Source organism: Amphibalanus amphitrite, unplaced genomic scaffold, assembly GCF_019059575.1.
Source record: "Amphibalanus amphitrite isolate SeventyFive unplaced genomic scaffold, NRLGWU_Aamphi_draft 000144F_arrow, whole genome shotgun sequence".
In the NCBI taxonomy this organism is placed as follows: Eukaryota; Metazoa; Arthropoda; class Thecostraca; order Balanomorpha; family Balanidae; genus Amphibalanus; species Amphibalanus amphitrite.
In genome coordinates, this window is record NW_024881639.1 from 97,841 (window position 1) to 124,230 (window position 26,390).

Genomic DNA, 26,390 nt, shown 5'->3' on the forward strand with positions numbered 1-26,390 from the left:
ATGGATCGGGGTGATGGGCGCGGACGGACCGGCAGTTAGCCGCGCCGGCCCGCCGTTCGCTGATCGATCCATGGCCACATCTAACGTCATTAGCCCAGTCAGATATACATATTGCGATGCTTGCAGGTAGTTCAGTGGCAACTGACATGAGTTCGGGTCGACGAACACGCAACGAAGTACTTGCTGGCGTCCATATAAATTAAGCCCGAACGACTAAAGGGGTGGCCTTTTAACGCTAACCGGCATGCCATGCTCTGGCGTTTTTCAGTAGGCAATTGATTGCTATGTGTATCGAGACAGTGACATACATGCGGCTCTCTCGTGTAGTTGTGTGTTGGTGGGACGGACACTGGACAGTCACTGGAGGTAGGACGGATGGTTCTCTCTCCACCCCTCGTGTCTGCCGGCCGTGTCGGTGCCGTATCCATGCCGTGCCATTCTCGCCTCCCGGCGCGGCGCGCACAGGCCGGCTCCCAGGCCGCCCGGCTGCCGGCCCGCCTGTATTATGCATGGTGCCGTGTGGCGCGCCGCCGGTCCGAAGTGCGCCCTACCCTAATGAACCCCGGCGCACGGTCGGCAGGCAGGCGCGGCGGCGAGCCAGCGATAACGGGCCGGCGCGAAGGGACACGGTGAGGGACCCAGGGCGACAGACCAGGCTTGACGAACCGGGGACGGGGTCGATGGGAGTCGGAGGGGACAGGGAGGGGTAGGCGTCAGACCCCGGAAAGGTCATGGCAAAAGTCCAGAACGGAGGACGATCAGACCTGAGGAACACTGTAAATGATAATGGACGGCTAGCCAGGTGGTTAGAGTTCACCCCTGCAATTAGGGAGTCGAGTGTCATTCAGGCGTAATTCATAGGTCTGTCTGACATCAAACAATGGATGAATTATGAGTGTAAAGCACACACGAATCGGCTGCCCATGGCTCCCATCTTCGTTCGTACGCAGGCACATCACGCAGCGGGTCATTACGATTCCACGAGCCCGGCAGGTGCGCCTGTTCCGGGGTCCCTTCGTGGCGATAAAGGGAGCTGGCAGACGGTGTGGCGGCGGCTGGCCGTGGACGAATGGCCGCCCCGGTGGGGTCAGGTCGTATCGACGGTGCTGGTCACGGCGCCATGTGACCCAATGTGGCCTCTGATGCACCACAAATGACCGGCCAATGGTACCCCTGCGTTCCGAGGTAACAGATATCTTCCACATCCCATGGCACACCATTACATCTTCTATGCCGCCGCCGTCCACCATAGCTTACACTGCACCAACTATTGAGTTCCATCGAGTGCTCTCTTGTGTGCAGTAAGTACCTATAGTCCGTTTTTCTTATCTTTAGACTTCACTCCAAGATGTGCAGATAACTTAGCACGTGACGTCACACAATTTGATAATAAAAATCAAGCGTCACGCTCATTGCCACTGGCTCTAAAAGCGAACACACCATGGGCCGTATTCACGTCGATCATTTTCGTAAGAATTTCCTTAAGTTTGACCTACTTCTTAAGATAATTTTTTTTTATTCACGTGAACTCCGTCGATAAAAACTTAAGAAGTGTCGACGTGAATACCAAATTATACTTACGAAAGAAAATCGACTTACGAAGTCGACGTGAATACGGCCCCATATGTCTGCTGTGTATCAAGGAAATCTGAGACTTTTATATATCTTTTGAAATTTATATCCATTCGTATACAATAATATGCAATGCTCTCAAAACTTCGGCAAGGAAAACCGATCGGTGCACAAGCGAGACAAGTGGTTTATAATGTTTACCAATATTTTATTCGAAAGAAAGATGAATACCTCAAGCAAGGTGATGAGAGTGCAGCGGCTAGCATTAACGTAGCGAAGGAGACCAGCTCTGCTACTGGAGTGTCGATTGCCTCTGTTAATGCATTCAAGAGTGGAATAGAGACACATGGATGCCAGTCTCCAGCCCGCCAGCGCCCTAACAGGGGGCCACGCGAGTACTTCGACGAGTTTGACCAGTGCGCGTTCAGAAGAATGGTGCATGCCATGTACCTGGAAGGGAAAAAGGTCACTTTGGACACCATTAGAGCGGCAGTTCAGGACAAGTTCGAGCAGACTATCTCGCGCTCAACCATACGAAAGCAGCTGTTCCAAATAGGATTCAAGTTCCGACAAGTGAACAACCGAAAGCTGCTGGTTGAAAAACCTCAGGTGGTGGCAGCCCGGAACGCGTTCCTGAGACGCATTCGGAAGATTAGAAGCTCCGACCCAGAGCGCACTATAGTGTACTTGGACGAGACCTGGTATAACCAGTTTGATATGCGAACGGTCGCGTGGTTGGACAGTGACGACGTGGCCGGCCATAAGCCAGTGACAGGGAAGGGCAAGCGCCTAATCATAGTCGATGCTGGCTCGAACAGCGGCTTCACCCCAGGAGCATTCATGTGTATGAGGACGGACGGCAAGTCTGCCGACTATCACACGTCTATGAACGCGAGCTGTTTCGAGGACTGGTTTCGACTCCAACTTCTGCCGAACCTGCCAGCGAATAGCGTGATCATTATGGATAACGCCTCGTATCATTCAAGATGTGCTAACAAGGCACCTACAGCTAGCTGGAGGAAGGAAGCGATCCAAGAATGGCTGCGGGTACATGATGTCAATCCTGATCCGGACTTGCGGAAGGTCGAGCTTCTTGAGCTGGTTCGCCCTCTGAAACAGACACGCGAGTATGTGTTGGACAAGGTGGCACAGGAGGCCGGTCATGAAGTACTGAGGTTGCCCCCATATCATTGCGACCTCAATCCGATTGAAATGGTTTGGGCAAACATGAAGACGCACGTCCGCCAGTTCAACAACACTGGGCATCTGAATGACGTGGAAAGGCTGCTGCTGGATAGCCGAGACGCCGCGCCACCGGACTTGTGGCGAAACTGCTGCCGCCACGTGCGAGAACTGGAAGAGGTGTACTGGCGAGCAGATGGTATGATGGAGGACATCGAGCCAGTGATCGTGTCACTTCAGGATTCGAGCAGTGACGACAGTGACAGTGAAAGTGATTGAGGGCGCATGGGACCTACGATGGCTTCGGTGAACCAAACATACCCAATATACGAGTACGACTCCTGTGTTTCCTGTCTTTTGTAATTTGTATTACGAGTTACTGGTGGTAGATTTGTAGACACTAGCGGGTAATACGAGCAAAACATGTCATCACATTGAAATAGTATGTATATTTGTTAATTTCGATCAATGCTGCATTCATCGCTAAACACACGCTCATATAGCCAACTCGTGTTGGTAGCCTGCGCCGCTGAACACGCATGTCCTGCGGGTTGCCTACCTCCACAGGCATAATTCATCTCCGCCTCTCGTCACGCAGTCTAACCCGTCCACATGATACTTCGTGAGGATTACAACGTCACAGTCAATACTATCGAAAACGCGTTCACTCGAATGTCTGCGATAGCGAACCACAAACCAAGTGCTTCACGACAGTCGCCAGAACTTGTTACGAGCCACACGCCGAGCTCCTTCAAGAATTTCCTTGCATTGGGTCCGCACTCGCAGTCGCACGCACCTGCGGTTTCAAAAAACTTCGGCTGGAACCAAGCCCTATAGGTCTTGAACTAAAGTCACTGATGATGACTTGTGTCCATTTGCAGAATAGTTCATTTCCAAGTGATATTCGCTTTTATAGGTACCCTTTAATTCATCGGATCGATAGTTCGGTTAGCATACCAAACTTTATCCAACTTAATTTTTGTAGCAGGTAGGTATAAGTACCTACCTATTTATGTAATACACATTTGTGAGACTACAAATCTGCACTTGCCGCACCCAAGAGCGCCACTCTCCAGGCTTCAAGGCAATATTTTCTGTTTCCGAAGGGCTTGATTTTTTCTAAGCCATGCTTTGTCTCGTGCATATCTTGCGAAACATCTTGGAGTGAAGTCTAAAGATAAGAAAAACGGACTATATTTGGTATGCCAATGTCGTCCGGGAGATGTCGCTAATGACAGTGGTTATTCGGAGTTTAACTACAAGCTTCGTATTGGTGCTATGCCTGCTTAACCTTCGAAGCTACCCAAATAAGCTGTTTCAATTCCTACATCCGACCGTTTTCAAGTAACTGCTGCCACTGCCACGTTCAACCCCCTCGCTATGTCTGGAAACCTGGCCGCCGTCTCCTTTGTGACCCGACCGCAGCCGGCGTGCGCAGACCAATATCGCCGTCGCCGTGTGGCCGATAGTCGCCGGCGGTGTGGCAGCGGCTGCCACTAATGTGGCCCGACCCACACCGGTGACCGTGGCGCTGTCAGATTCCAATGTGTGGTGCGGTTAGCGAATATGTCGCGCGCCTGCCGACCGACCGCTCGGCTGGTACGGGCCGCTGCCGCTAGATGGCACTAGTGTGAACGCCTGGAAGGTAGACTGTGCCGCTGAACATTGAGGCCGATTCACGGCCCGCGGCGCCTACTACCTATCCAGCGTGGGGAGCGTTGATTACGGAGCGAGCGAAGCGAGCGTAGTCTTTCCTTAGATTAACGGAAATTTCTGAGTATGCCGGCCGGCCGGCCGTGGTCACGCTTTTGCGAGGCTTATATCTCAGCAACCACTTGACCGATTTACACGCGGTAATTTTTGTAGGGTAGCTTCATTCCTTCTACCAAGCATTGGACTATTGCCGATGCATGTGGGTGACCCCTTATGCACGTGCCACGTGCAAAACGAAGAGGTGTCACTTTTGTAATTGTTGCAATATCTCGGTAACTACTTGGCCGATTGCGCTAAAAGGTTGGCATGTAGGTAGGCACCCACTAGGCAATGCATATCCATGTGCCAGAGTTGGGGTGCTGCTGCACGTGCGCACGTGCAGGGGTCGATTCCAAATCTCGAGAACGGCTGGACCGATGGCGCTCAAATTTGGCACATGGTTAGGGACCGGTTAGTAGGGTGCCGTGCAAAAGTCAGTTGGGACCCATTTTGCACGTGCGCACGTGCGGGGTGCCGATTCCAGATCTCGAGAACGGCTGGGCCGATTGTGCTCAAATTTGGCACATCGCTAGAGACCGGTTAGTAGGGTGCCGTGCACAAGTCAGCTGGAGGTACCCCCTCGAAATTTCGCACGTGCAAGGCTCACCCTCTCGCTCGCTCCGTTAGTCGCCCATAAGGCGTTATACTGGTGATGTTAACGGCTTCAAGGGCGGTTCGTGAAATATGCGGACTTCTGACAAATTTCAAGCTATGTGTATTTAGGACCATGTGCAAAGATCACGCCTAAAGAATGGAGTGCGGTTATGAACAGGTGATGCTAGGTATGCGAATGCTTATATCATGATCGCTCCATGCGAGGAATAATTAATGCAATGAACGCCTGACGCTACAATATTTAGGACGACCTTTTACCAGCGCCTCGGTGACAGTGCAAAGGTGGGCCTTAAATACTCTCTGCTGCTCGAGGTTATTTTGTGGTTAAAGGGCCTCATGCTGGCCGTCAGTTTTCTTTCTTCTAGGCATATCTTTCAGGGACGGCAAATTTTTACTTATTGTAGGATATCAGGCAGACTTGTTACTGGATTCGTTCTTGTCAGTAACGAATGACATTTATCGCGGGCTGAATGGATATCGTGACGTTTGACTTTTTAATCGACTAGCACGACGAAATCAGCGAGGCGTAGTCGCGACAGGGGAGCTCCCGACTATAACCTCCAGCACGATGCCCCCCGATGTCTGACTAGGCGCGGGGAAGGGGCAGGCCGCGGCGCCTATATCCGCTCCGTGGAGGGACGGGGTAGAGCGACCTCGGACGATATCCGGCGTCTCCGACCGCTTCCGTCTCTCTCCCCGCGTCCCCGTCCCCGGCCCTCCCTCCCCCGCGCCCTGCTACGTCTCCTGACTACGAGGGCCTCCACCCCACATCCCCACGTCCCTCGGCGTTACCCTGACTATAGGCATTTGTCGCGAAACAGCTGTCTCCACTTCCTCTTCAAATACGGTCTCAAGGATGGAACGATTTCCTTGGTCATTAGAGCTGATCGTGAAGAGGCTCTATTGGTGAAGTCTAGATGTGATGGAGAGGCAGTTGTCTCGGCCTCTCATAAGGGACGGGAATGATGTCTATCATCACGACCTGCTGAATTTCTGTTGTTATGTTGATATGCTGATTATTACAGACAGCGACATTTGCTACGTGGTTATTGAGGAAGCAGCCGTGTACGGGAATAGCCAAACGCTGTCCTCTGTCGTGCCGACATCCCTGGGCTTATATAATGCATTCCGAGCGTGCCTAGTCGGCCGGCTCAGTGGGCGCGTAAACTTGAATACCTTGCTATGTGGCCTCGTTTGGTGGCGAAAGTGGGCTCCTGGCGGCGGAACTGCGCCGAGTTTCACGTCTGCATAACAGATGGGAAGTGAGCGCTGCTGATCACCTGGCAAAGGACACTCACGGGTCTGGTCGCCAGCGTAGGTACTCAAGGTAACTACGGCCTACGGGGCCGAACACAGCTGGTGGCCCGGGGGTGTCAAGAGTGGGTGACTGGTGTGGGCCATTGTGTGCTAACTGCATAAGGAAACCACATATTTAACAATACTAATTGCTTCACGATATGCAATACATATTTTTCATGGTAATGATGTCACGCTTATCGAATGATGGTGTAACTGTCAGTAAGCATTTATTTTTTCCTACCCCTTGCTTTTGTCCCTCATCAGTGTAGCGCCCCAGGGATTCAAAACTATGGACTGCCGCGTCTTGTGCTGTCTGGCTGGAGCCGATGCGCCATTCACTTCGAGGAGTGTGCCATGCGGTACACTCTAACAGTCCAGGCCGTCGTTCGTGCTGCCATCTACATTCATTTTCCGATACTACGCGGCCGCTCTTAGCAGGTTGGCTGCTCTGTTTTCCATTCATGGTCGGTCCCACTCGCTGTATGGCCGGCGGCGTTCTCGGTGGGCGCCGGCACTTTGTTCGCGCCTCTGTCGGCACTCTGGACGAGCTCTGCCAGCGGCGCCGGCGGCCGCTCCATCTGCGCGGATGCGGTCCCGATGGGATTTATCGGCTCGTACTAGGCCGCCGCAGTTGTGGCCGGCCGCGGCCCGGGGCCGTTTTCCCACCGGCTGTCGGCCGACGGAGCGCCGACCGTCGCGGTCGACAGGAGAGAGTCGGGCGCCGACTGTCGGATGGTCGGCGGCGAGACCGCGCACTGAGCCGCGCACCGGACAGTGGTGTTTATTTTCCGCGGCGGCAGCGCTGTATGGATAAGGCACCTCATTTCCTCTGACCGATTCTCGTTCATGATTCATCTGTGGACGGGATCGATTGGCGCTGGGCTGGTGCCGGCGTGGAGAGCTGAGCAGGGCGCGGGCCCGGCGGAGGCTGCGGCGGCGGCGGCCCCTCCGCCGCCCGTCCGACCGGCCGGCCCGCGCCAAACGACCGACGCCGATGGCTCGTAAAGCTTTCAGGGACAGCGGCCACTTTAAAGGGCGAACGATATTAGGCGCTAAACCCGGTAGATCACGGAGCGAGCAGGGCCCGATATAGAGCTGCCGAATTCTATCAGCAGGCCTATTCCACTGCCGCGTCGAACCTCAAGTGACAAATAATACCGAAATGCTTGCGAGGCATACGGAATTTCATTTCAGGCCAGTGTGCTGTTCGCATAGCTACGGCGATTCTTTTGGCTCGAATTAGCCATCATATTTTTTTTTTTTTTCTTGAGGGCAATAGATCGAGAAAGTAGGTGTCTCGCTCTCGAATTGATGTAAGAAAAATTAGAACGCTTAGGCACTGCCATGTTCTTGAAATGAACGCATGTATAAAGTGTTGCTCCCAATTTTGACGGTTTCACAATAGTAACTCACATTTTGTCTTCCCTTGCTGCTATGTAGCATGACAGAGACCTCCTCGCCGGGCACAGGCCTGGCTCCCTGTCTGTCCCCCACCCGGCTCCTCCTGTCTCACTGCGCGTGACCCGTCACCCGCCCCTCCCCTCCTCCCCTCCCCGGGCCGCGCGGCTCTCCGTTCCCGGCGGCGGGTGGCCGCGTGCTCATTGTGGCCCGCTGGTACGGCCGGGCGCACTCTGTCATCCTGAAACCGGCGGCGCCGACCGTGACGGCGCGCCCACCGCCGCCGCCGCACGGAACGAACGAACGTCGACCGTCACAAAGACGGCGGCCGGCCTACGCCGCAGGGCCGGGCTGATCGGCAGGTGATGACGGCATGGAGACGCTGAAGGGCAATGGGTGACTGGAACATAAAGTGGGAGATCGTCATTTTGGAGCAGTCGACATTTGCTGCATCCCAACATGTCATCATTTCAAAGAACGTTATTGAACAGTTCACTGCAGTGCGCTCTTTTATTACAATAATAGTTGATGTGACGACCTCTACGTTATGGCCACAAATAACGATGGTAGTCGGCGCTTCCTTAAGCCCCAATAAGGTGACAAAATGGGACAACCTCATCTGCATTGGGGTTTGTCTCGAATAGTTTGCTATTTTCGTGTGATCCTCGGTTCGTGTGGGCCGCCCGGCGTTGCCACCCGGCTGTCAGCTCCTGCCAGCTCCCCGTGGCGCCATGTCGGCTCCTCTGCTCAGGCCGTTCTGCAGAGTGCTGCGCTCGGTCCGGGCTCCCAGTCCTGAGCGCTCGGCCCGCCCCGGCCGTGTTGCCGCCCTGTTCTGGTGCCGTCTCCGCTCAGCCCGCGGGGACCAGGCCCGTTTTTATGTGAGGGCGGCCGGCCGCTGGCCATCTCGTGCTGATGGATTCTGCCGGCCGGCCGGCGCCACGGGCGGCAGACGGGCGCGCCAGCTGACATCGGCCGCCGCTTCCACCTCCCGCACGAATCGCCATTAATGATGCCGTATCTTCCACGCTTCGAAGTACAATATTTGACGACGGGTGAGGCGCCGGCGGCGAAAATCGATGTGCTCCTCTCTCCCTCTCTCCGGCGGCGGCGGGCGGGCGGCGCCCGTCAGCGGCGGCCCGCATTGTACGGCGGCGAGTGTCGGACGGTGGCTGCGGCGCTGTCGACTGCTGGCCGGGTGCTCTGTGCGGCGCTGTGCCCGCTCGCCCTCGGTGCCCCCTGTCGGCAGAGGGAGCGCCGCGCCGCGCCGGCTGCAGCGCCTGCTCGCCCGCTCTCGTCGGAGCGCGTCCGTCCGGAGTGAGCGCTGGCCGGCCGAGTCAGCAGCACCAGCCGCAGCCCTGGCGGACCTCAAGATGGTGTTTGTGCCCATCCCGCTGCCGAGCCTGCTGGGCGGGCCGTACCCGGGCAGCGCGCCGCCGCCGGCCGCCGGCCTCTCGCACAAGGTAGGCGCCGCCCGCACGGGCAGACCGGACACGCGTCGGCACGCAGCCGCGCGCCGCGCCGCCGGCCGCCGCTGGGGAGGGGGCACGCAGCTCGTGTGCCGGGCACGTGCGCTCGGCGTGCCGACCGGCCGGCCAGTCGTCCGGGGAGTTCCCGGGCTCCCGGTGCGGCGGGGCCGGGCCGGGTGGCGACTTGCGACTGGTCTGGCCGAGTTATGTCGGTTCGGGTCGAGGTCGAGACTTTATTCAGTGATGGGTTGTAGGATGTTGCTGCTTGTAGGATGTTGCTGCAGTTTGTTGCACGCTGTTTTGTGGAAAGATAGGGACGGTGTTACGAAACGATGCCACATTTATGTTTGGATGCCACCTAACTGATACGAACATCAGCTCGCTAGTAACTGTCAGCAAGTGTAGCCACCCACTTCCACATGGTCGTGGGTATTAGAAGTTAGAAATAAGTCGGGTGTGTACAAAAGCAGAACTAGCAAAAACAGTTTTAGTAGTCTTTTTGTTCATTATGTGGGTATGTATGGACCTTCCTTCACGATTGCGTAAGCTAGCTCATTTTTTATTATTTTTTTTTCTGATTGTAAACAGATAGACTCACGATATTCTCACTTTGATATCGCCGAATATTTCCCATAACCCGTTGAGGTTGTACCTACGACATTTAGAATAGCCCTCAGTGTGTGCATGACACACTGGGTCGAGGAGGTCGTGTGATGTTCCGTAGACAGACCTTGTAAATGTCTATAAATAAACGTTTTCACTTGGTAGTTGCGCGACTCGCTTAGGGCGCATTTCTCGGTTACATAACTAGTTAATACAGCATATATAGCTCTCTCACAAAAACGTTTGATAGCAACGGTTCAAAGAGTACATTGCCCTTAGCCCTGCTACAGAATATAATATTCATAGGTTTGTCGTCATTCGAACTTCATTTCCATTTCCTCGTTTTTAATTAATCGCTTAGATGGTATCGTGGTCCAGTGACATGGTTTAGATTTGATTAGTTGATGCGAATTCCCCCAATAGTTGTAGCAGTCCGGTCTCAAACTATAGTCAATCGACTTCTGTGCTTAAAGTTAACGAGTGGTAAGACTTGTCAAAATGCGTTATGAGAAGGCAAGACCGGTGAAGGTTACCATAGATTCCTGACCGCGCGCTGGCCACGAGTGGAATCATGCCAAACGAATTTTGCAACGAGTGCATTAGGGATCCTAGTTGAAACGTGACACTTCCATTTACAAAACGCACTGCCTAACAAAGTCGCTAACGTCACATTTGTTCACGTTACACTGTGACATGTCATGTCGGCTGTCCCAAAATCACGCTACTGTTCGCGTGCGGTGTCTGCGTGCTCTTGGTACCGCGCACGCACAGTATGCTTGGGTCCCCCCTCCCCGGTGACAGCGCGTGCCGACCGCCGCTATATCGGAGCCTCCCACCACACCTAACCAGCGCGGTCGGTGCGCGGCCGCGTCTGAGTCTGCCCTCGGTGGTCGGGCGTCGTCGTCTGGGTCAAGTCTGATACCGTCGAACAGACCGGTGCGATCTTTGGTCGGCTGACCTGTGGCCGACTGACGACCCGAAGTCTGCGGCACACATGGCGACATTCAGTGATTTTACGCTCTGGTCCGCTTGTTGCCGTCACGTCGTATCAGGCCAAGGAAGCATGGAACGGCATGGGATAGGCCCGATCGTTACTTCTTAGTTACATTTTGGGATGTGCGCTTCCAGGGCACGCCAGGTCCCATACTACGAGTTCTCTGTTCGACCTAGCAGTAACGTGTGTGCAGCACGGAAGTGTCTGTGGGAGACGGGGCGACCGTCTGTGGCTGACTGCGTGGTCCGCGGTCCGCCGGACCGGCTGTTCTCGCTCTGTTGGTCCCGGTCCGGTCCTCACGGCCGGGTGGGCTGTCCGCCGCCGTCTCTGGCGGAGCGCGGGCCCAGCGGCGCAGGGAGGCGGCGGCGGGACCCGAGCGGTGTGGGACGTTGGTGAAGGGGAGGGCTCGGACGGTACCCGAGCGGTGTGGGACGTTGGTGAAGGGGAGGGCTCGGACGGTACCCGAGCGGCGTGAGACGTTGGTGAAGGGGAGGGCTCGGACGGTACCCGATCGGTGTGGGACGTTGGTGAAGGGGAGGGCTCGGACGGTACCCGAGCGGCGTGGGACGTTGGTGAAGGGGAGGGCTCGGACGGGACCCGAGCGGTGTGGGACGTTGGTGAAGGGGAGGGCTCGGCGCGGTGTGGTGATCGCACCGGAAGGTGAGGCCGCTCACGACAGGGATACGATTACGCAGCTGTCAGACGAGTTGGCTGGTGTTGAACCCGTCGACCTGAGTCGGGCAGCTGTATTAGCTGTGTGTTTTTGGTAACTGCTCACGGTATTCTCATGTCTGGATGTGCCTGTATTTCAGTGGGATTCGGTATTAGCTTAAGCTGAACGGTGGTGCAGTTACAGGTGCTGAAACAGATGTCACGACCCGTGCTTTCAATCCATGATCTCAGTCGCACTGGCTAGGCGGCACCGGTAATTGGTATAGCGGAGGATGCCGCTACCGCGATCGAGCCCTATGCATCAGAGCCTTGTAAAATGACTCAAATCAGGCCGACTGTGCTGTCTCGGTCTGCGCTGGCCGGAAATTCGCTCACTCAGACCGGGGACTCGCGGGCCGTCCCGTCGGCGAGCCAACACGTCATCAATATAGGCATGGCCCTCAGGCTAAATATAGAGCACTCTCCATTCATTGATTTCCCTGTTTCGATGTTGTCTCAGTATTAAATAACCCAACATTTCCGGATATTTATGGCTTTAGAAGTCCATATTTAAGGTTTAGGACCATTTGGGCTCATTTTCGATTTGCTGCAGTCAGCCAATGGCACGGGGAAGTGTTTTTGTTCGGTTTGGTTTGCTTACGAGAATGTTTTATGGCTTCTCGTCGCTTGCGATGCACTGTTTAGCCGCAGTTGCTAATTACCGCGGCTGTTGTTGGAAACTGGCCGCGTTGTCAGGCGATCAGGCCGAGTAGTCATCACCATTCGGTAATGTCGCCAGCTGGGTGTATGTGGCGTGATAGAGTCCAGTGGCTGGACGGAACATGCCAGAGTTCGTTTTACGCTCCATATTAGCCACGCAGACTAAACGTCACCGTTTCACTAATAGATGCAATGTTTCAGTCAATCTTTTCTGAATGAACTGCTTGTTATAAAAAAGAATCCGGGCATGTCATTTTGGGTAGCATTAATGAAAATTGATTAGGAGTGTCCGAAATGTTATCAGCCAAATAACATCATCTAGATACTTGCCACACTGTTATTCATTTATTGTTGATATTCATTAGAAATGATTTTACCAGCTTGTTGATATCTACTTTATTCGTGTAGTTAGTGCTGTATACCGTTGACGTTCATCTGCGGCACACTGTCGTTGGACTGGTTCCAGGAGCACTCGATAAGTCAGCGACTGCTTTTAGAAACATGGTGACCGGGAACGGTCGCTCCAGCTGTGCCATCATCGAGTTGGCGTTCAGCTGCACTTCGTGGTATGGCTTCTCTGGGAATCCGTTAAGTGTGCTTAGCTTAGCTCCATAGCTTATCGTCTTGCATAAATGTCGTTATGCGGCGGCAAGTGCTTTCATCGAAACGCAATGTGCGCTTTAGTCCACGCGCTGACCAACCCGGGGCGTCAAAAGGAAGATTTTCAGTCATCTGTGCGCGACTAGCATTTTGGTAGCCCTCACTGAAACGAGGGATTGATGGTCCTCTTGATAGCAAGGTGTTGGTAAACGTCTTTAAAACCTGAACAGACAGGACAAGACTGGTGGGCGGTACAATTTTGGACAGGCCGTGGTGCCCTTTTGTTGTGTTGCTGTCTGTCTAATTAAACAAAGAATTTAATTTATTTTCATATTCATTGAAAACTACATTGATCAGAAGTGCTTGGTCAAATAAATTCGTATTAAGCCTAGGTCAAAGTGTTCCATAATTTTGCCCCATTTATTGGTATCACCATTACAACCCTGATCATCTTCAGCGTGTTTAATGCGTGATTTGTCATGGTATGTAAGCGTGTTTTGCATCGCACTTCTTGGGGCGAGGGGAGAAATGCACGAGGAATTTTTGGATGAAATCTCGGATCAGAAATATTTGACATATGAGCTGCTAAGGTGCCGCTGGAGGACAGTCTAGTCCACAGCCATCTGCTAACGAGTCGCACAGTGCCTACCATGACCACTGTGCCGGCTTAGCCCCCCCCCCTCTCCGCCCCCACCGCCGAGATGGGGGTACCGGTAATCAGGTGACTGCGGCTGATAGCCGGTCGACCAAGGTGGTTCAACATTACCGCCAACATCGCCATGTCCAGGAAGCCGCCTGTGTGCTGCCGTGGCGATCTTGTGTTCAGATGCCGCATGAATGAACGGTTAGCAGGACCCGGGGGTCTGTGCTTTATGTACTGATGCGGCTAAGATATGATGCAGCGGCATTCGGGCTTCTTCGGGAGAGCATTCAAAGGAGCTGGGAGGCGGTAGCCTGCCATCTCCGTCAACCTCAGTGGTTATCTGTCACTGCAATAAATTTTCACCAACAAACAAACAAATCGGCGCTCCGGGGGATGCAGGCTAATATTTCGACATCTTCTCTCTTCGATAGTGCGACTTATTTGGACATAGACTTAGAAGCATTCATGCTGACACTCATAAACATTAAACAGTCAGTATTGTTTAAAAAAAAATAGGTAAGCCGGTTTAAAAAACTTGTCTGGGCTGATACGAATATTCAGTTTGCGGCATTAAAAACAAAGAAATGAAAAACAAAATAAAATAAAACATCCCTGAATCAATTATGCTTGGCTGTACCTGCTTGGTTGTGTCAAGTTCTTATTGGAACATTGCCACCGTCGCTCATTCAGGGGTAATTATAAAGTCAAAAGTAGATCATGAGGTACGATCATTTTGTGTGAACCACGGGGTAGTGCGTTATTTCCAATCCCAATTCTGTCCACGGGAGCTGTCCCTTCAGTTCCCTAGAGCAGGGCCGCGCCATGAGCCACACTGTGGGACTGTCGCTCGGCCGGCCGGCCGGCCGGCTGGTCGGTCGGTCGGTCGGTCGCTTCGCCAGCAGACGACCATCTCGGCCGGACGATGGCCCATACGGCCACATCGACCGTGATCAGTTTAATCGCCGCGCGCTGATAACATGCAAATGCGGCCGGCGACAGAGTTGGCTCGAAGTTGGCCGCCGTCAACTGGTGAAGCGGCGATAAACAAGACCGGAGTGGCTGGTTCTGGCGACGGGTCGATGGCGGAACAGCCGGGCCGCCGGGCTGCGGTGGGTCGGATGGGACCGCACCGGCCGGCCCGAGAGCGGACCGGTGCTGACGGCTGGCCCGGACGGACGCGATCAAACGCTGTGGGCGGGCCAAAACGGGCGCTTTGTGAATCCAGGTCCGAACTTTCGTCAGCTTTTTGCGCAGTTCGGCTTCTTGGGGTGATTGGTTTTATTTTCGGTAGCATTTATCCAGTTCATGACATGTCATACGCCGCAATCCTGCACCCAATCACATTCGATGTTGTTTTACAGTGCGATGGAATGGATACGGCGGTAAATTGCAATATTTCATTTACCCGGCGATGAATATTTTAGCATCCTCCTGGACTTCGGGAGCTGACAACTGTTGCTATATCGTTGGTTGGCTACAAAATAATGTAATGCGAAGCTGGTATGCAAATGTTTTGCCCCGACCCGACTTCTGTGCTTTCTATTATTTTTAGCGTCAGGCGAGACATTCCGCCTTCCTATCACTGATTTAAATTGTACCTACCATTTGCGCTTGATTTCCACGACCGTCTTTAATTGTCAGGTGCCTCAAATCTGTATGATAGGTGTAAATGCAACGAGCGACGAGAAATCGTTTCATACGCATTCGGCGCCTGCGACTCTGGCACCGTGGTGTCCATTCCGCATTACATCGGTGCGCTGCGGTACAGCCTATCTTTCAGGCCATCGCTCGGCGCCAACTCCGACCGTTCAGTGCACCGGCGCGCGGCTCCTAGTGTATAGGATGCGGGCCACGGGGATGGGTCATAATGTGAGCGTGAGACCTAATCCGTAAGAACAATGTTTTGGCTGGTTATATTTTTTTTTCTCTCAGGTGGATTTTATCAGCCAACGTCTGATGTCATTTAAATGTATTTCTGTTGAGCAACCCCTTGCCCTCGGAAAACGACAGAGCCGGCTCACGACTTCCTGATACACGCTGTACTAAGCCCCCATATTATGTTGTAAAATGAAATCCGCAAGGTTGTGTGGCGGAATCAGAACTGCTTTTTACGGATGAAACTAATAGTTATGCCTTCCTGCCATCACATAGTCACATTTTAACGGATTTTAACGTTGGCTAGAGGAAGACGATATTGAAAGCCGTCACATTGATTATGGCGCTGACTGCAGAGGTTTTGGCATCTTTTCGATGTCGTTATGCTGGTGGGAATCTCGATTGAAGATCGAGCTGAGCTTGGCTAACCTGATCTCGGCTGGGACGAAGTCTCGTTTCATAAAGGAATGGAGATAACAAATTTATATGAACTGTCGGAGACGTCTATCGACCTCAGATCGTTCTTGGAATATTACGTTATGCATTATATTCTTAAGTCCTATATGAACTGATACTGTAGGTACTTATGTTCATATATTGCCCATTTATTTATATTCATTAACGTAACGACATTGGATTGATTTCGACAAATGACACCCAGGATTGAACAGCGGCAGTTAACGTCCGGTAGACGGAGTGGACAATGAGCCCGGCTCGGCAAACTGGGCCGGCAGGGAGCTCGACCCGGCAGGAGCAGGCAAGGAACCCGAGCTCGCAGCGCAGACGGAGACAGCGCGGAGTTTGGCCGAGCAGACGGGACCGATAAGGAAGCCGGCCCCGCTGATCGAGACGGTGTGGAGTTCGAGTCCAACAGACGTAACCGGGGTGGAGTCCGGGCTCCGCAGACGTAACCGGCCGGACGGACCGGCGGCGGCAGTTGTGTGACCTGAACTGATGACCGGACTCGCTGTTGGGTCCGTGACCTTTGCCGGCCGAGTTGGGTCATCACGTCCGTGAGTGACGTCCGTGGTCTGAGCGGCCGGGGCGGTCCACAGCGCTCCGCGTCGCCCCGGGTCCGGGCTGCTCGGCCGGCCCAGCGCGGCCCATTTGTCTCCGCGGAGGCGGCGTCTCCTCCCTGAGGCATCGTCCGTCCGGCCGTGACGCCCTCCGGCTCATCCAGATGTCGTTTGTCTCCCCCGCGACACAGGCAGATACGTCTCCCCGATGCGGCTGGTATTTGCCGCCTGATGATGCCTAGTGGATCCTGTTGATTCGGCTAATCCTCGCACATTAATTCTGCTCAGGCTGCAGAGCGCATGTGATGCTGGCACCGGCCATGACGCCGGCCATCTGCCCTGTATCGGAGCCACCTGCGCCCGTGTCTGGCGGCGTCGTACCGTGCGCCATCCGTCTGCCTGTCGGCCGGCTGTGTCCGCCGGCCCCAGTCTGATGATCTCCCTCCACCGCTGGCTCGCACCCGGAAAATGACCTGTGGAGGCTATCATATCTCGCGGCCATCACCTAGTAATTGGATAGGTAATTGAATGGCCACTCGGCAGCGGGTAATGATTGACCAGTCAGTTGCCGGCGCTGTTATTAGAGCAGCGGCGCCGGCCGGCGCGGCTGCTGGCGCGGCTGATAGTGGCCGGCGCTGATGGCGGCACGGGCCCGCTGACGGCCTGTCAGCGGGCGCGACCGATCGGGCCGCGGCCGCCCCCTCCCCCCCCCCCGTCCCTCCGGGCGCGCTCCGTGCCGCCGCCGGCCGCCGGCGATGGATGACGCCTGCTGTGTGTGGCGGCGACCGACGGCCCTCCCCGGCCAGCGCGGACCACCATTAGAGCGCCCGTCACCGTCCGGAGACACGCGGAATTTCCCGGCCGACCGCCGGCGGTCCCTCCAGCCGTCCCGCTCCGCACACCGCAATTTGCATGTTATCAGTGGATAGGAGGCGGCGCGGCCGGCATCTGGGCATCAGACCAAACATCAGCTCTTCGGCCGCTGTTCGGGCACGCAGTGCCGGCAGCTTGGTCCTGCATCTCCCTTCTGTCTCGTCCCCATGCCCGTTTTCTTCATCCCGATGTCCGCTGTCCACTGCCCTGTGATATTTCTGTCGGCTGCCAGTTGCCGATTGCCTGCCTCTAGCTTTTCGGGTTAATCTTTCCGCCTTCCTCCGCCCCTCTGCCCCCCCCTTCTGCCCGCGCCCCGCCTCCGCCCGTTTCCCGCTGTTGCCGCCGGCTCATTTGCGTCACTGGGCCAGTGGAACATCAGTGGCGCTGCCTCTGGCCGCCAAAGGCTCCGGACACGGCACGGAAACGCCCATCGCAGACGCCATTACATTATATTAGATTTGTTGATTTACTACATATACATGCATTAGGGAAGACGGCGCGTCATAAGTCACGCAGTGCCTTGATATCTCACGATTAATAACACGGGCTGCTGCTACCGATTTTCCCAAATTGCTTTTCCCAAATCGTCATTGTTATCATATTTTTTGTGTGGCTCAGGAATGCCGCAAATTAATTTGAATTCATGACGTTCATCCATACCTGTATCAGTTCGAATGTTGCAGTTACACGCTGACGGATGTGCTCATTACGTATTGAATCGCTTGACTTTTAGTGGTTGATATTCTAGTTAACAAATACAGGCCTTAGCTGGGGTCATGAACTGGCCTCCTGTGCCGCTCTCTCCCGGTCCCATTTGTCTCTGGGCGGGGCGGGGCGGGACGGCCGGTCTCCATTTGAGCCGGCCTCGGACCCGGTGACCCGGCCGGCGGCTACTCGGCTCGCGGTGGGAGGCTGATCCGCCCGATCCCGGCCGGAGCATCGGCCCGCACCGGCTCCACCCGCCGCCCAGACGTCTTCCGGACAGAGCTGGGCGGCGGCGCTCCCCCGGCGCTCTGCCCGCGCTCTGTTCCCGCCACCGGAGCCGAGTGGCGGTCGGTGGAGACGAGTCGTCGGCTCGTCCAGCGCCCTGTGGTCGGCGGCTGCCATTACCGGAGGCTTGTGTCGGCTGACGTCGGCCGCCGCCGCGGGCTGACGTCGGCCCGACGACCGCGCTGTCCCGCCGACAGAGCCGCCGCCGCCGCCGCATCGGGACACGCTCCCCGAGCTGTAATCGGCCCGGCCGGCTGGTTACCAACTGGCAGCGTCTGATGTGAGACGGCTCGCAACGGAGTGGCGAACAGGGCTGAACGTAAGGTGGGCGCACCTCAACTGTCCCTGAAATACAGAGGCCTTCGAGGAATTTGGGAACGGGCCAATGAACATTTGCGTCAGTTAGAATTGGAACCAGCTGGCTCCATACTAGTCAGGGGGTGTCTGTCTGTGCCGTGTGCGCGTTCCTCAGGTTTGGCGATGACCACTGCCGTGACCGCTCCTGCCCGGCCCCAGCCAGGCTGTCCGAAGAGCCAGGCGCGCCCCTCGTCCATCGGCAGCTGATGCGCTCTCCGGGCATCGGGTGAATTAGTGACGGCGATCGGGCCGGCTGGGCACGGTTCAGCCCCATTTGAGTCAACCAGTGGCCCAGTAACCCATTAGAGTCCGGAGCCATCTCCGTCGAGGAGAGGCTGGTCCGCCGTCACGTTTTTGCCATAGTTCAACCCTCTTTGTCCACTCCCTGCTGTCCCTGTCTGTCATGGCCCGCCGACCTGTCATTCGCGGTATCTGCCTATCCGCGCCATCCTTTTGATTAAACGCTTTTTCGAAGGCTGGTTTAGCTGCTGGGATTGCTTATTTACCCAGTGCTGAGCTGTCCAAACCCTATCCATGTTCCGTTTCGTTGAATAGTTTCCCCAGTTCTAATAAGGTTTTCCAAACCGCTCAACCGGACTTGGCCTCATTGGTCTCATCCGGGTCGTGCTTGGGGCTCCTCTTAGGAGCAGAGCGTGTTCGATGGTTCCGCTCGGGTTGTGCTTGGTGGCTCCGCTCGGGAGCGGGTCCCTGTTTGTTGTTTGGTGGCCCGGTCCGGTTCCGCTCGGGAGCGGGTCGTGTTTGGTAGCCCGGTCCGGCTCCGGTCGCCAGCGGGTCGTGTTTGGTAGCGAGGCCGCTCATCATCGCCGCCGGCTGACAGTCGGAGAATCGCCGGCGGCGCTTTTTGTGGGTCTGCCGCGGCGGCGGCGGCGCGGGGTCGATGCCGATGGCGGTCCGATTGGTCTCCGCGGCCGGACCGGACCGCGGCCGCCGCTCCCAGACTACGAGACTACGTACACCCAGCTGCCGCGGGGAGGGGCGAGCGTCACAGGCCGGAGGATGCCATGTGCGCGGGCCGCCCGCGGTAACCGAATCCCGGCGGCCGGCGATGTATCCGACGATTGACCGCCGGCCCGCCGCCCGTTCCATCATGACTCTTCGTTTGTGTACACTGGAAGTTTGTTCCTGCTCGTTCGTCTTTGGAAGAGGCCCTTGGCCGTCGGCGCCGGTCGCCGTTCCAAATGTTTATTAGACTCGCTGATTGGTTTGCGTGGGCGCTGCAGTCGATCCCAGCCGCGACGATTTATTGTTGGGGGAGGGAGCCAGAAAGGGGCAGGATGGTCGGCACGGGACGGCTGAAATCAAATGGCCGAACCATAATTGTTCGCAGACGAGGCGTTTTGATATGCAAATTAGCGAATAGTTTATGGTAGATATTTGGAATGATTGATTGTGACATGCCATGGCTTTCTTCCATTTGGAGGAAGCCGTTGGCCTAGCGTAAAAGATTTCTCTGCGGGGTAACTTACATTAGGAATGGGGAGTCGTGACTCGCGTCGGTGGAATGAACTTCTTTCTATCAGAACGACCTTTTTGGGCTTTTGGAATGCTCTGTTTATGAAATACCGGTAGGGTGTCTTGCCATCCTCATGGATGGCAAGACACTAGTGATGTCAGTTACAGAAAATCGAAATACCGATACCAAACCAAATACCAACCAACACCGTGTGAAAATGCCGAAACCAAACCAACTTGAGAACATGAGATAAATACCAACTTTTTACCAAACTTACTTAGCCTCTTATACATTAATGAGGGTTCATGATACCAACAAAATACCAAACTTATTAGGATTGAAATACCAAATACCAAATTGGTATCGGTTTGGTATTGGTTTACCAAAATGTTGGTATCCGATTGACGTCTCTACAAGACTCCCTCGAAGGCGTGTCAAGAAAATGAGGAAACATGCCGTCCATGTTTCCTCATTTTGTTGTAGCGGGAGAGGCGATTGGACCCGCCCCTCGAAGGCGGACCGCCGCGGTCGAACGGGGCCTCGGCCGCGCACGGCCTCTCATTGACATGCCACAGCGCCGTGCCAAAGACAAGCCCGCTTCGATTGTAGTGCTATTTGGATAACTAGAAACAACTCCAGAATACTGAGCGCGTGTGCAGGTAGTGTGTGCGTGGCCGGCGACCGGCCGTGTCGGCCAGAGCTCGCTGGCTCGCTGGAGCCGATCGAAGCAGTCGACGAAGCGCCGATGTTCTTCCTGATGAGGTTCAGCATCGCCTTTGTTTCGTCTCGGCGAATTCGATACACACACGCCTCCCTTGAACAAGGAGTCCATCCAGCGGCGATGAAATTTCGCGCCGACTGGAAAACAAATGTTGAGCAGGTGCGTATTACCTATGTTTGACCATGGCTGAGAGATATTGGATGTGAGTAAATCCCTCGGGCTATCTTCAGATCGCGATGCGATGCAGTGTTTGACTCCTATCAGCCCCTCCATGCAGGCCCCTACCTTCGGTAGCCCCTATTCATTCTCGTAGCAGTGTCCGACCGTCGTGGGGGCTTACGGTCCCTCGGTATGAGGTTCATTCGACTATCTCCTGCTTTGTGTTGGCGCCTGTTTCTCCTCCATTTTCATATACATAAGGAAGTGACATTTTGTCTCCTTTTGAGATCCTAAATTGCGACTTTTTCTGACTTAATAACATGTTTCATGCTACACATCGAGGTTCATAGGTCGGTCGCTGGTCAAGTAACCAGGATATATGCTAGCTTTCTTACTCAATTGTGTGCGATGATGAAGTACGGTCCGGGCTAGACAGTGCTCGATTCTGTCAACTCCGTGGACTGGAGAGACTATCGCCCCGGGTTATTGTATTACACGCCACTGCCCAAGCGAGCTTTATCAGCCTTATCCATGAACTCTGTCAAAGTTTGACGAGACGAATTGTGTGCACTCCGATGGGCGTCAAGTTTCGCTCAAGGAAGCTTTCAATATTCATCGGCCTAAAACGGAGGCGATGTTACGGTTAGCAAATCGCGCGCGATCCACCAACTTTGAATGAGCCAATGATCTGATGGATGTTGTCAGCTCTCTGCGCTGGTTCGGCGTGTGCCGTGCGTACGGAGGGCCTTCTTCCCTCCCGCCCAGCGCCGGCACCGGTGTGAACCGCCGGTTTCAGCTCATTTCAGTGAGAATGGTACGTTTGAGAAGGCTTTATTGGAAGGCTAACGGCCGGCGATCGAGATCTCTGCCAATCTGGTCGGCTGTAGGGGCGCCAATGAGCCATTAGCGTCTTGCAGCTCCCATGGCCTGTCACGGCCCGGCCGGCGGCCGCCCATATTGGCCCGTTTCGGGGCCGACCCCCGACGGCGTGGCGCCGTCAAACGCAGCTAACGATTGCAGGGGGCGGCATTCAATTTTGGCTGATGCATGTTCGGTCGAAAATAGCGGAGACCGACGGCCGGCTCCGGTGACGCCGTTATTCCCTGCGAACTACAGTAGTCCGGAGGCTGTATGCGATTTCCTACTTGTGTTGGTGCAGGACCGCTTGAATGGCTGAGTTTCCGCGCCGTTGTCTAACGGATCCCGCCGCGCTGTGACTCCGCTTCTAAGCGAGATTAGCTGGGTCTCGCCAGCCAGACCGACAAGCCTTATATCAGCATTGTGGTATCCTGCTGCCAGATCTGTCCCTCCGTGCTGCCACAGATGGCCGTCACCGCCGGACGCCAGATAAGCGCGACTCCACTCTTCAGCGTGCGGACGTATCGTGACGCGTCCCACCGCTATCGGATTCATGAATTTCGGAAAGTTTGTCATGTCGACTGCGATTGCGATCGTAAACTGCGGCCGTCAGCTGTATGAGATCGAACAACTGCCGCCACCAGTGCGATCGGGTTCGGTTCGCCTTTGTTGCCCCACGGGAAGCTGTTATTTTCAAAAGTTACCGCTATCCCCATAATCTGTCTGGAGCCGCGATTGTCGGCTTTATTGAGGGCCGGACGACGCAGCTTTCAATTTCGCCTGCCGAGTCGGCTCCATGGGCTTTGCGGCGCCATATCGGCGGCAACGTGCTCATTGACAAACGGCACGGCTGCGGCGCCGAGCGTGTCGAGACGATCGCCTACAACCGGCGTCGTGTCGGCGTCATCCTCACTGGGACGGAACGGCCAGATATGGCGGATAGCGCGGCCGGCCGCTCCGCGTCGCACCGCAGAGCCGCCGGTGCCGGGCGGATTTCAGACCGCTCCTCTGAGCCGCTCCCGGACGGCTCCGCGCTCTCAGCGGGGGTAGCCGTCCTGGCATCGGGGCTTGAAGGTGTGCGGGGCTGGTCCTTCAGGAAAATAATTTCTTCCGCGGACCGCTGCAGTAGAATGTCAGCCTAATATAAAGGTGTGCGTGAAACAGCATTCTTTGATTGTATTTTATGACTTTCTCTAGAGGGTAACATTACACACCACCAAAAAATGCATTTTTCTTTTTCTTTAAAAATGCTGCGTAGAATGCCTTTGTTTCATCTTTATTGAAACAGGAAAACTACAGGAGTGAAACTGTACAAATAGCGGACATCTGAGTCGCAACATTCAGTATTCTGTCCGACTAGCGGTCACCGGTAATGTCGGGAGCGGCACTGGCCCACTCACTGATGTGGTCGTATCCGCAGGCTGTTTTTGTGTGACTATCCCACTGTCGCTGAACATTCTCTTTTAGAGAATGAGCGAGCTATGTGGGTTGCGGTTCTTGAAGTGCAGACCCAATTTGCAACATTTTAATGGTGCTGGTATGGCAGCAGCAACCCACAAGCTGAAAAGGCGCAAAGCCGACCGCGACTTTTCCAGTCGTGTGTAAGGGACCGCGCGTAGCTCTCCACGTCAGTGACCGCAGTCTTTTCAGATCAGAAAAAAATGGTTTTGATCTTGAATGAGTTCTTTGAAGGAAGTAAAACTAACTAGCTAGAACCGTTTCAAGTACACACCAATTTGATGTACAAACTTTGAAGCTGTAGTGCGTATATGTATAACATGAACGGGAGAAGCATTAAACTTTGAAAGATCATTAAACTTTCTTTTTTTACCACTAAAACGACGTAAATGAGCGTATAGTGTTCTAGGTAGCTGGTTTGATGATTTGACTTTTGTGAAAAGATGAAAGTTTACAAGAAATAGTATCGTAGGTACCAAAAACAGGCGACCGATGCTTCATTGCCAAGTTGACGCACTTATTTTGTTGTTCACTGGTATTTGTAGCGCCAGATCATACTAGCGCTTGCTGCCACTTGCAGACCCCCCTCCCGCTCCCGAACTCCGGTAGTCACTCTCCGGACGTGTTCTACCCTCCGCCCCTCTATCTCTCTGTTCCTCCACCCCTCTGTCCCTCTGTTCCTCTATCCCCAATCCCCGTCCCTCCGTCTCTCTGCTCTCTGTCCCTCTGGTGCGAGAGCCGCGTCACTCGACCCGGTCGCCATATTGGGAAAGTTTGTCAGCCGACACGGCTCGGTCGACGGCCGAGTGTGACAGCTGGTCGACGGCTCTGGTCTGTTGGAAGCGGCACTCTGTCGTTTTAGTGGTAAGGAAGATGTCCGCCACTACGTAATATTCTGTCGAAATTATGATGCCCAAAGGAAAACACTATTTGATAACGCTTCTCGTATACTGGGAGAAAATTTTGCAAATTACTCACCCGACCAAAAATTGAACATTCTTATCCACGGAGATCGCTTGAGTGGCGAGGGCAGTCGAGAAATGGCTTACGCCTTTCAAAAGTTTTTGACAAAAACAAATAGATTTTCGTAGTAACAAATAAATTCATTCAAAGTTTTTAAAATTTGCAATCCCGAGAGCTGAGCGGCTGATGGAACACCAAAATTTACCGCTCATGAGCGACTGGTCAGCGGCGGCGGCGGTTGTTTCACATGTTTTATTTTTGTTCCAGAGTGGTGCCTCGAGTTAAGCGATTGCGCTTTTGCACCACTCTGCTATCACTTTTATGTTGCTACATTGTGCCATATGTTTCATTGATCATGCTTTATTTCTCGTGTATCTTTTGTTCCTTAATAAACGTTTTGTGTCTTAATAAACGACACGTGTGTGTGTGTGTGTGTTCGACACGCCGCCCACTGTCCACCGCGCGGTGCCGCCCCAACACCTCCCCCAATGTGTCCGACACCTCACACTGTCCACCGGTGCCGCCCCAGCACCTCCCCCGATGTGTCCGACATCCCACACTGTCCACCGGTGCCTCCCCCTGCCGCTCCCCCTTTGTGTCCGACACCTCACACTGTCCACCGGTGCCGCCCCAACACCTCCCCCTGATGTGTCCGACACCTCACACTGCCCACCGGTGCCGCTCCAACATCTCCCCCTACCCCTCCCCCAATGTGTCCGACACCTCACACCGCCCACCGGTGCCGCTCCAACACCTCCCCCCGCCCCTCCCCCAATGTGTCCGGCACCTCACACTGTCCACCGGTGGTGCTCCAACACCTCCCCCTGCCCCTCCCCCAATGTGTCCGACACCTCACACTGTCCACCGGTGGTGCTCCAACACCTCCCCCTGCCCCTCCCCCTTTGTGTCCGACACCTCACACTGTCCACCGGTGGTGCTCCAACACCTCCCCCTGCCCCTCCCCTAATGTGTCCGACACCTCACACTGCCCACCGGTGCCGCCCCAACACCTCCCCCTGATGTGTCCGACACCTCACACTGTTCACCGGTGGTGCTCCAACACCTCCCCCTGCCGCTCCCCCTTTGTGTCCGACACCTCACACTGTCCACCGGTGCTGCTCCAACACCTCCCCCTGCCCCTCCCCTAATGTGTCCGACACCTCACACTGCCCACCGGTGCCGCCCCAACACCTCCCCCTGCCCCTCCCCCAATGTGTCCGACACCTCACACCGCCCACCGGTGCTGCCCCAACACCTCCCCCTTTGTGTCCGACACCTCACACCGCCCACCGGTGCCGCTCCAACACCTCCCCCCGCCCCTCCCCCAATGTGTCCGGCACCTCACACTGTCCACCGGTGGTGCTCCAACACCTCCCCCTGCCCCTCCCCTAATGTGTCCGACACCTCACACTGCCCACCGGTGCCGCCCCAACACCTCCCCCTGCCCCTCCCCCAATGTGTCCGACACCTCACACCGCCCACCGGTGCTGCCCCAACACCTCCCCCTTTGTGTCCGACACCTCACACCGCCCACCGGTGCCGCTCCAACACCTCCCCCTGCCGCTCCCCCAATGTGTCCGACACGTCCTCACACTGTTCACCGGTGCTGCTCCAACACCTCCCCCTGCCCCTCCCCCAATGTGTCCGACACCTCACACTGTCCACCGGTGCTGCTCCAACACCTCCCCCTGCCCCTCCCCCAATGTGTCCGACACGTCCTCACACTGTCCACCGGTGGTGCTCCAACACCTCCCCCTGCCCCTCCCCCAATGTGTCCGACACCTCACACTGTCCACCGGTGGTGCTCCAACACCTCCCCCTGCCGCTCCCCCAATGTGTCCGACACCTCACACTGTCCACCGGTGCTGCTCCAACACCTCCCCCTGCCGCTCCCCCTTTGTGTCCGACACCTCACACTGTCCACCGGTGCCGCTCCAACGCGATTCCCTGTGTCAGAACACACCGCCCACCGGTATCGCTCCTGCGCCTCCCTGTGTCGGAACTCGCGGTCAGGTTAGTGTCACTTCACGGTCTGGAGGGGGGCCACTCCAGTTCCCCTCCATCCCACAGGCCCGCTGCTCCGAACACGCGACCTGGACATCACCATACGCTTGTGCGCTGTCATAGGATACTGGAAATGTTTTGGCTGCG

General features: G+C 55.2%; 1 protein-coding gene across 3 annotated transcripts in view; it reads left to right on the forward strand.

Moving 5' to 3' along the window:
• The window catches only part of LOC122382632 (nucleolysin TIAR-like), a 202,901-nt gene that overhangs the window by 39,283 nt on the left and 137,228 nt on the right, over window positions 1-26,390 (forward strand). The window contains exon 1 of one of the 3 annotated variants that reach the window (XM_043368215.1): window positions 9,126-9,278. The exons of the other annotated variants lie outside the window; for them this stretch is intronic. Within the exon in view, the coding sequence (XP_043224150.1) occupies window positions 9,189-9,278 (90 nt within the window). The 5' untranslated portion in view covers window positions 9,126-9,188. Of the gene's footprint in view, window positions 1-9,125; window positions 9,279-26,390 lie in introns of those variants that run through there. 3 annotated transcript variants of the gene reach the window in all.